The 11178-nt window shown below is 39.6% G+C and overlaps 1 protein-coding gene across 3 annotated transcripts in view; it reads left to right on the top strand.

Annotated features, from left to right (window-relative positions):
* The window catches only part of cblb (Cbl proto-oncogene B, E3 ubiquitin protein ligase), a 130976-nt gene extending 123377 nt beyond the window's left edge, over positions 1–7599 (top strand). For all 3 annotated transcript variants that reach the window (XM_084941608.1, XM_084941607.1, XM_084941606.1), the window contains 3 exons: positions 2280–2465; positions 2607–2711; positions 4011–7599. In XM_084941608.1, coding sequence (XP_084797734.1) covers positions 2280–2465; positions 2607–2711; positions 4011–4264 — 545 coding nt within the window. In that variant the 3' untranslated portion in view covers positions 4265–7599. The remainder of the gene's footprint in view (positions 1–2279; positions 2466–2606; positions 2712–4010) is intronic.
* Positions 7600–11178: the final 3579 nt, after the last annotated feature.

Consider the following 11178-nt stretch of genomic DNA (forward strand, 5'->3'; position numbering starts at 1 on the left):
TCCTGTGCATGTCAGCTGTTTCATGCTGCCTGTCCTGTCTGTGTTCCTCCTGCAGACATGACAATGCATCTGTGCCGTTTGCTGTGCTAACTATAAGTGCCCTTTGAAAAATGTTGTATAACTCATTGTTTTTGTTCAGTAAACACAAATGATTACTATATAACACGATATTTAATTACACAATTTTATTCTGTGAAGTTAAGTGTGGTACACTAATTACTGGAGCCATTTAATAAGCTCCCTGCTATAGTATGATCTGATTATGAGCAGGAAGCATGTGTATGTCTTTGTGTCATGAATGGATGGGTATGTGTGAGTGAGTGAATGGCCTGGGTGTGTGTGTGTGCACGGCTGGGCACAGCCCAGTGTTTGAAGCTCGCTGTCCCTTTGGGACATTGCTGCAGTTCCCCAGGATGTGGCCCTGCCTTTGGCTCCAGGGCGTGTGGCTGGATGTTCGGGCGTGGTTGTTGATCTGCTTCATTGGGGGTAGCTTCTTTGGCGTGGGGGTGGTTCTCCGGAGCCTGGGGCCCTGGGGCTGTAGTGACCAGCCTCTGGTGGAGCTGGCGTATTTTGGCTTCTCAAGTGACAAAGACACATACACTGACACGAACACACACGCACAATATCTATAAAAAAAAATTAATTTCCGCTCGCCCCTGCGGGTGAGCTGTCCTTCAAGATCAGGTCCTCTACCAGAGGCCTGGAAGCTTGAGGGTCCTGCGCAGTATCTTAGCTGTTCCTAGGACTGCGCTCTTCTGTACAGAGATCTCCAATGTTATGTATGTTCCCGGGATCTGCTGGAGCCACTCGCCTAGCTTGGGAGTCACTGCACGTAGTGCTCCGATTACCACTGGGACCACCGTTACCTTCACCCTCCACATCTTCCCGAGCTCTTCTCAGAGCCCTTGGTATTTCTCAAGCTTCTTGTGTTCCTTCTTCCTGATGTTGCTGTCATTCGGGACCTACGGCCGTCTTCTTCTGTTTACCACCACTATGTCCGGTTGGTTAGCCACCACCATTTTGTCTGTCTGTATTTGGAAGTCCCACAGGATCTTAGCTCGGACATTCTCCGCCCTTGGGGGCCTCTTCCATTTTGACCTTGGGATGTCCAGGTTATACTCAGCACAGATGTTCTTGTACACTATGCTGGCCACTTGGTTATGCCGTTCCATGTATGCCTTGGCTGCTAGCATCTTGCACCCTGCTGTTATACATACATGTATATATATCTATATCTATATCTATCTATCTATCTATGTATATATATGTATATATATGTATATATATATATTAGGGGTGCAACGATACACAAAATTCACAGTTCGGTTCAGTTCGATACTTTGGTGTCACGGTTCGATATTTTTTCAATACAAAAAAATGTTCATGCTTTTTTAATTTGTCATTTATTAAAATTATAAATATATATTTTAACTCAAAAGTACAGTTTTTAAATTTAATGTTGCTGAAACAACAAAGTAATAAAAAAATTAATCTATCTGATGGAGAAATCACTCATCTTTGGAAAAGAGAGTTTATTACCTGATATGTTTAATATGCTGCTGAGAATATAGCCCAGAAGAAGCGTATAGTATAGCTTATAAGAGCCATTTCTCTGTAATAAACTCTCTTTTCCAAAGATGAGTGATTTCTTCATCAGATAGATTTATTTTTTTATTACTTTGTTGTTTCAGCAACATTAAATTAAAAAAATTTACTTTTGAGTTAAAATATATATTTATAATTTTAATAAATGACAAATTAAAAAGGCATTTTTTTTGTATCGATAAAATATCGAACCGTGACACCAAAGTATCGAACCGAACCGAACCGTGAATTTTGTGTATCGTTGCACCCCTAATATATATATATATATATATATATATATATATATTTTTTTTTTTTTTTTTTTTTTTTTTTTTTTTCATGTTCAGGCATTTTACTTTAACTGTGATGATGTCATTCCAGAACTCCAACATATGGTCTTCATTTGAATACTCAGATATATCTGACTGATTATAATCATTTTTGTATATTTGATGTCTTAGCACCACCTCAGGGTGTAGAAGAGTCACACATTCATGCTGATTTCAGCCTTTTTGTACTTTCTTTCCCAGTCCTCCAGCATGCCTTTAGTATGTAATCCGTAGGACTGCAAGACTGCACATAGTTTAGAATTCTTAGTCAGCTACCTCCTCATAGAATAAGTAGATACTGTCAATCAGGACCAAGCAAAAAACCCCAAAACAGAACTCTAGCATCTGGCTTGTGTTCCCTTACAGTATTTGAAGACACCTTAAACAGCTGCCCTCCATCCCAGCCTCCTCCTCCTCCTCCACCTGTGAGACACAGCTTTACTGAGCCGCCCTCATCATCCTCATCCTGTAACTCTTCCATGTCATCCAACTCTGTTATCACTCAACTACACATGCCCCCCTCTGGACACGAGCATGTCCTGTTAACTCCAGGTAAAGTTTTTTTTTAAAAAAACAAGCTAAATAAATCGTTTTAGGGCATTATATTTCTCAGTGTAATAAGTGTTACACTTATTATTTACAACATTGCTTTGCTCGTGTTGGCTTGTGTGCCTGACTTTCTCTGTTGTCCAGACTCAGTTTTTGGAATGGTGAATAGTGCTGCTCCCTCGCATCCAGCCAAAAGGCAAACGGACAATGTGAAAAGCTCCAGAGGCATCCTGGAGTACAACCATCCAGGTACAACCTCTCACTAAAGAGACCATCCTGTCTCTGTAGTGAGTGTTCACTGAGCTCATGGGCAATTAGTAATACTGAAAACATATGTAAGTAGTATTAAAGTTGTTAAATTGTAGATAAAGTCACAGAGGCAGAACCCTGTGCTGGGCAAGCTGGATCCGTGGATTCGTGCAGTTGATGGTAAACTCCATGACTAAGCAACAGGGGATCTTAATATAGTGCTCGGTCAGTGTATAAATGACTGCATGTTTTATAGGTTTCAGACCTTTCATGTTGGGAGTGGAAGATCAAATTTTTTAGATCTAGATGCCTTTGAAATTTTGCAGAACCAAAAATTTCTCCTTCGGTTAACCAAAGGAGAAATTTTTGGTTAACAGGTTCAAAGAAGAAAAGGTGTTTTTCATGTGTTGACTCGAGAAATCTCATCAACATGGATTCTTCTTTATGTCCCTAGCAACTTTTCAGTGAAGACAGCAAGACTGCTTTTGTACAAATAGGCTTGATTCCTTTCAGTCAGAGGAGTAGAAATAGGGCTGCTCGATTATGGCAAAAATGATAATCACGATTATTTTCACTGAAATTGAGATCTCGATTATTTGACGATATTTATTTAACAATAACAATGTATTGAATAATGGCTTAAAAGATTGTCAAAAAATAATATAAAATAGTGTGCAAATACTGATAACAGTGGAAATGTTTGCAATATAAAAAATAAATGAAAAATGTAAACATCTATGTTTAGTGAACTTTGCAGTGTTGCTCTGTGGTGCAGCTACGACATCGTAGCAAAGTTTACACACTATGTCTACTTGATCCACGTCTGACTCCGCGAACCCATAATGTTTCCACACCACTGAAGGTTTTTTTTACCTCTCTTTTCAACCAACGGCAGTCACTCTCCTCTCCAAATAACTTCTGCTTAGCTTTCCGAGCTTCCCTCGGGTCCTCTTAATTGTTGTGACGCGTGTTCGAAACGCAGAGAGGTGCGCTCGATTTGCCACACGGAGCAACGCGAGAGTAAAGCACGAGGGAGGTGCTAATAATCGGCTCAGTCATTTTTAATGATCGTTGAAAGCCCAGATCGTAATTTAGATTAAAATTCGATTAATTGAGCAGCCCTAAGTAGAAAGGCAGTGGAACATCTAGGAGATTTCTACATGATTAGAATCTCATGACTTCATGAAAAATGTCTGAAATCTGAAGGTGCAGGAAAAAGATCAGTACGCTGATAAGCAGTGTTTAGTCTTCTCCTTCCCAAGTTTTCCACTGACATCATTTCTCTCCTCTTCCTCCAAGTATCACTGGACTGTTTGCAGGCACCAGCGAGGCCACCCAAGCCATATCCCAGGAAGATTCCTCCAGAAATACAACCAGAAAAACCACACAGCCTGGAGCTGGAGAGTGAAGATGCAAAGATAGCCAAACTGATGGGCGAGGGTTTCGCTTTTGACGATGTGAAGCGAGCACTGATGATTGCTCAGTACAAAGTGGATGTGGCCCGAAACATCCTGCGAGAATTTGCCTTAGTTCCCCCCAGACTCAACCTCTAGTCCTAACAGAGTGTGAAAGTGGAGCACAGCGATGAAGCCGTGCCTCTAAAAAGGGCTTCTTTATTCTCTTTGGTCTCAGAATTTTAGGGGAAAATAGTGAGGGAAAGAAACAGAAATATTTCAAGGGAGACTTAGTTTTTTGTTGCCAAACAGAGATGACACGCACAACAAAGTGGCTAAAACCAAATCACTGCAGAGCACAGAGAATCAAAAAAGGGAAAGATATGGATGTGAATGATTAAACCTGTGAAAAAAGAAGAGGTTTGTTATGTTTACAGTGAACTTTGCCAGTGCTGGCCTCTGGATTTAATTCTTCTGTGTGTCTGGGTGCGTGGACCAGATCATGCTACTGCTGCTACTGTCGTATCACATTACTCAGATCTGAAAGATTCTTATAATAGCAAAACAGTTTCAGCTGCACGTTGTCAGAGGGTCAGTTTTCATAACCAGTGGGGTGAGCCTTTCTCCAAGATGTTTCTTCTCTAGCTGCTTTCCACCCTCTCCTCTATTTAGTGCCTTCTGTTTTACTTCCTCCTCCTCTTCCCGTATGTATTTTTCAGAATACTCCATTTTTTGCCCAGAGTTTGACATAGTAATTGTACTACATGTAGAGGAATAAATACTTCATTTGGACAAGAAAAGCAGAGGAGAAGCATGGGAGGGCTAATTATGCTCCTCGCTTCTGTTCCTACACCGGGGGATGTTTATTATTATGTTTTTCATTTTTGGGCAGCAAGCCTAGGAATGTATTTGTTCTCCATAAGTGACCTTTACCTTTTTTCATTCCCTCAGGCCTAGTTTTTTTCTTTAAGTGATGGCGTGTTTAATGTTTGTGGATGTTTGATTTGTCTGTGTCTAAAGCCAAGTTTAAAGAAATGACAGGAACGGGTGCAGTTCCATAAAACATACATATCTGTTAGATCTCAAGAGATGAGACGATCCACTGTCTCCCACTGTGTTGCTCTGTGGTGCAGCTACGACACTGTAGCAAAGTTTACACACTATGTCTACTTGATCCACGTCTGACTCCGCGAACCCATAATGTTTCCACACCACTGAAGGTTTTTTTTACCTCTCTTTTCAACCAACGGCAGTCACTCTCCTCTCCAAATAACTTCTGCTTAGCTTTCCGAGCTTCCCTCGGGTCCTCTTAATTGTTGTGACGCGTGTTCGAAACGCAGAGAGGTGCACTCGATTTGCCACACGGAGCAACGCGAGAGTAAAGCACGAGGGAGGTGCTAATAATCGGCACCTCCCTCTCCCACTGTCTCACACTGAAAATGTTCACATCCACACATGATGGAGGAAGCACTCTCAGCCTGATTTTGAGAGAGTGTGACTTGATAGCTTGCACGTGAACACAATGGAGAAGAACAAAATACTGCAGAGGTTTCAAAACGCAAGACCAATTATATGCACGGTCATTGTAATGTTAAAAACCCTTACCTCACAATATGGCATCTGCTACAGGAAAAAAAGCATAAAAACTTGTAGCAGTTTGTGAAGCACATGGTGCTTCACAAACTGCTACAACAACTTCAATGTTAATCAACCAAAACAACGACAGGTTAAAGCCTAAACCAAGAAAAGACACAATAGTGTCATAGTAAAGAAACTTATCATGGGATGTCCCTCGGTGCCCTGAGGCTAACTAAGCAGTGTTTCAGGGTTTCTTTATCACAAAGAAAAGTTTAAAGCCTAATCTTGAAAGTGCAGCGTCTGTCTCCTAAATCCAAACTGGATGATCTGCTGCCCATTCTGTTTTTCAAAAGTTACAATTTTAGCCAAACACATGGGGTTGCATCTTAAAAGATATCTGGTGTAAAACTCAAATCAAACATCTTGTGCTTCCTACTGTGGTGATCCCTTTGTGATAAGGGAGCAGCTGAAGACAGCTTTTATACAGAGTATGCAGACCATAAAATCAAAATTGTATGGTCTGCAGTGACCTTTCCCTTCAGGGGGACTAGTTGAACCTAACAATTCCACATATTCACAGAATCCACTGTAGGAGCTGGGTGTTAATATTTGTTTCTTTAATATGTCAAATATCTGAAATTCCATGATAATTTCACCTCATAATTTGAGACTGTGATAAAAATTTACTTTCCAAAGTAATTTTTGAGATTTCCTGAACAATTTCTTTGAAGAAAACAAGCTCTCAGGTGATGTGACACGTTGTAAATCGTTTATCTAGGTGATTTCTGTTCTTTAAGACCTATTTTGATATTTTTCTGTAATTGCTTTCATGCATTTGTCAAACCTGCGGATTTGTTGACATCGTGTCTTATCATATGAACAATTTATCCTTTGTTCTGAGTTTTTAAGTCAGTAAATCAAGACTCCTTTGTACAAAAACAAACAACCGAGGGCAAAAAGTTGAACTGTCCTTAGATTAAATACTGTCGTATTTATACGTTTAAACTTTGCTTGCATGTTTTCTTACATAGCATTCGCAGACAGCATGCTGCCTAGATTAAACTAGGTCCTATTTTCCTGTTTTCACTTCCACATTCCAATTTTATGGTCATTCACTGTTGGACTATCAAAATAATCAGAGTTGATAAGTGATAGTGTTTCATTGTTTGTTTATTTTTCACAGAGCCCACTCTGATTGAGGCTTCTCCCTTTTCAAATGGAAATAAAATGGTTCAGTCAAAACTTTGTTATACCATAAATACAAGAAAATGATATTCACAAATCTACTAACACAGCTCACTGGCTTTGTGTGTTAGTCTTTAAATGGTCCAGTTGTATTTATAGTGTGAGTGTGATCCCCAGCATGAAGGCCTTTTTTTACTTGAGTATTTAGTTCATATTTTGGAACAAGCCAAGGTTTTTAACAGGCTTCTCCATGATAAAGTTCAAGAGACTCACATAGCTACCAGATTAACATGCAAAAATGTGAATGTGGCTCTACCCCAGCCTAGTTCATGTATTAATGGAGACAGGGAGTTTACACATATCTGGAACCACAACACTGATATTCCACATTCTGATATGCCATTTAGTGGCATTCCCCCTTAACTCGATGGTTTACTTTTGCAGTGGTTCTTTTGTATAGCAACCATCTTTCCTAAGCTCAGTATTGTCCATTCTGTTGGACACCCTTGTGATGGGCTTAAATAACCTTTGGTTGCAAAGGGCAATTTTAATGTTCTGAATTCATTTACATATCATTAATATGTAAATGAATTCAGTGAAAGTGCTCTAGTGAAAGAAATGTATTGATAATATGTCATGCATAATGTGCAGTGTATGTTTATATTTATGTTATTCATGCTTTTTCTTGATTGGTTGATTTTTTTTAAATCAATAATAAACAGTCACAGTTACCTATTAAATGGTTTGTGTTCATTTATGCCAAGGTTATTAACCCTAAATCTGATGTGTGCATGCCCTTTCACAGCCCTTTTCTGACAGCTTGTGTTTAAAATACACTCTTTCAGCCAGTGGCTTCTAGTGAACATGCAACAGTAAAAACAAAGGTATCCATCCTCTTGCGCTTATTCAAGTCAGGCTCGTGGAGCTGGAGCCTCTCCCAACTACTATAGAGCAACAAAGCTATATCATCAGTAATTATGACACAGAACTTCCCTCTGACCACAAGTCAAGTCAGATCAGGAGGAAGGTGTTTGAAAGTGATTGGAGGTACACGATTTAAAGGAATGTTGAAAGTTATGCATCAAACTGTGTTTTTTTCCTTCCTTTTCTGTAGTTGAATGATGTGTTTGTGCATTATCTGTGGTCTCCATTGAGGAGACTGTCTCGGTATGGAGCTGCAAACTGCTTGACATCTGCCAGTTCAAGTCTTAGTGGAGAAAAACTGCATGTTCATTATAGAAATCAAAATTACTTTTTAATATAACCTTGTTTCATGTAAAATTAAGAATAAATGTTTCACAATTTGCACTAATTCAGGAATCAGACAGAAACAGGTTGGTGGCATTGACCATGTTAACTCTTTTGTGCACATAGTCAGTTTTCCTGTAGCAAGGGTTAGCATAGGAAACAGCATTTGAATAATGCAACTGGATTTCATTAGAGACTCATTAGAGACTTGTTCAACTAAAAAAAAAAAAAACTGCAGTCATTGTTCATCTCTCAGAAATATGACTGTCAGGTTTGCCATGATGGCATTACTTCGCTTAGGTGTCATCGTTAGAAAGGATACAAAACATTTTCATTGTGATGCAGATGATACCCGGTCTTGTCTATCTGTTAGGTCAGATGACACACAATAATTATTTAAACTACAGGAAATAAAAACAAAGACCTGGACAACCCCTAACCGGTTGTGGCTGCTGGTTAGCCCTCTTGGATAAAATTTGGATAAAACTGAGTTAATTGCCCAGGTGATAGTGGAGGATGGACAGATGTGTCTCAGAAGGTCAGTGCATATTCTTTCATTGAAGGAGTTGAGAAGCCCAGAATCACAGGTGAGTACCAACCAAAACAGATAGTCTCCAAACAGTGATACAGATAGCTCACTACATACAACAACAACCTGATCAAGAGGTCATTAATGTAAAAATCAGCAAAAGGATTAGGATTAGGATTCAACTTTATTGTCATTACGCATAGAGGGTAACAAAATACTACTCTTGCACTTCTGATTAGATGCAAATTGTAAGTGCAATAAGAGCAATTATATACAGATACGTTACGTATCTGTATATAATTGTAGCTTGCCTCCACCAGTGTGTGAATGCGAGAGTGAATGAATAGTGGCATTGTAAAGCGCTTTGGGTGCCTTGAAAAGCGCCATTATTATTATTATTATTATTATACGTAGAGAGCAAATATACAGATGTACTATGGGCAAATGTATGGATATACTGATATATACAGATAAGGGTAGTATAAATGGTCCAGCCAACACGGGTTCCCACCAGCAGGCAAAATCCAAAAACAAGACCAGCCTACTTTCACCCGAGGATGCCAGAATCTATAAAAGGAAAAAAACATACAATATTACAGAGAAAATTACACCAATTGTAGAATCCTTTGGTGACAGTGGGAAGGAAATATGCCATTTTAAGGGGAAGAAACCTCTGGCAGAACCAGGCTCAGAGAGCGGCAGCCATCGGCTGAGATGACTGAGATCAGAACATAGTCAAATAATTCTGATTCTGACGATTAGTTTAAATGAATCAACAGTCATACTAACATAATCATCATGTTGTAAACCAGGTTTCTGTAAGGCAACTTGTCGATCAATTATTAATTCATGTACTAACAGGGACTTAGAAGAGAGAGACCTAATGTTAATGATCCACATTTTGCTATTTTACTCTTTGGTTTAGTTTTAGATACTATCTAGTTATTTCTTTATTGTTTTGGGGAAATAATGGGGGATCGTGTGTACACTGTAAAGAAATAAAAACAGATTTTCTATGAAATTTATAGAATTTTCTCATTATTATTAAATACATGACATATCAAAATGACAAAAATCATACACGAATTAGCATGTCTAATGTAGAACAGGATAAGAAACCAACCATCCTGTTGCTCCCATTGAAATGTATATAGCCTATTTAAAATCAAAAACTTAAAGTTGTCCATAGCCTACTGTTGTTACCATCAGCGGAGCAGGGAGAGGGTGTTTTTCCAGAAGCCCAGGTTCTCTAGCATATCGAGACTATCTCTCCACACTGTTACATATTCTATATGTACAGGTACGGCCCCCTTGGTTGTGGCGTGTGGATACTTCTTTAAGACACTCCGGCTCACCCAGCCACGCCCCACAGCTCACGTATAAAACAGCTGTGCAGATGTGACACCAGTGATCGTTTGATCTCCACTTGTGTTGTGTGTGTGAGTGCCTTGAGAGTAGTGATGGTAAATTCGATTCTTTTTAATGAATCAGGTTTTTTGAGTCATTTGAGTCACTGAGTCAGTTGCCCAGAGAGTGCAAAAAATGTCCATTTTCACTCAAACTTAATTTGTTTCTCTTTTCATGTATATCCTACTGCTAAGATGAGTGATTGAAAAAGAAAAACAACTATTTTATAGAGCAAAAAAGAGCAAAAAAAATTAAGATTTCTAAAGGAACATTTATTTTATTTATTTTTATTTTATTTTATTAGTATTTTTCTTCAAATGTGTCAAATATATATTTTCTCATCTAAATGTCCACTGAGTTGTGAGCCAGGGGCCGGTAATGCGCCTTAACATTGGTTGCCTACCAAGTAGCAAAAGAAGAAGTATAGTACGAAGGGGAAGAAGTATAGCACTCAGTCGTTCATGCTACGATTCAGCACAGGAAGGGAGGGGGTGAGTGAGTGAGTCGTTCAAGCTATGATTCAGCACAGGAAGGGAGTGAGTCAGTGAGTGAGTCGTTCATGCTACGATTCAGCACAGGAAGGGAGGGGGTGAGTGAGTGATCGAGTGAGCGAGTGATTCGTTCATGCTACGATTCAGCACAGCAAGGGAGGGGGTAAGTGAGTGAGTGAGTGAGTGATTCGTTCATGCTACGATTCAGCACAGGAAGGGAGGGGGTGAGTGAGTGAGTGATTCATTCATGCTACGATTCAGCACAGGAAAGGAGGGGGTGAGTAAGTTATCCGGTTGTTAAGTCTGACGTCACTAGCCGTGTCTGGGCCTAAACTCGCAGGTCCATATATCAAACGATCACTGTGGCATTACTGAGAGTTGAAAAACTGTCTGTAAATGATCAGCGTTCTGCTCTACCAGGTGTAACAATTGAGTTTAACATCCAGGCATCCATGACATTTAACGGAGTTAGAAGTTAGCAGGAAGTTAGCTCGCTAACTTCCGGCTAACTTCTATCTCGCTAGCTTCTATCTAAATACAATGGTCGTGTCCAAATTCATGGGCTGCATCCTCCTGAGGCCGCATTTGTAGACCGATTACGTCACAGCGACGCGCCGAAGGCTGTCCAAATTCGT

This window comes from Perissodus microlepis, chromosome 10 (genome assembly GCF_051167445.1).
Source record: "Perissodus microlepis isolate ML-2025 ecotype Zambia chromosome 10, ASM5116744v1, whole genome shotgun sequence".
NCBI classification, from domain to species: domain Eukaryota; kingdom Metazoa; phylum Chordata; class Actinopteri; order Cichliformes; family Cichlidae; genus Perissodus; species Perissodus microlepis.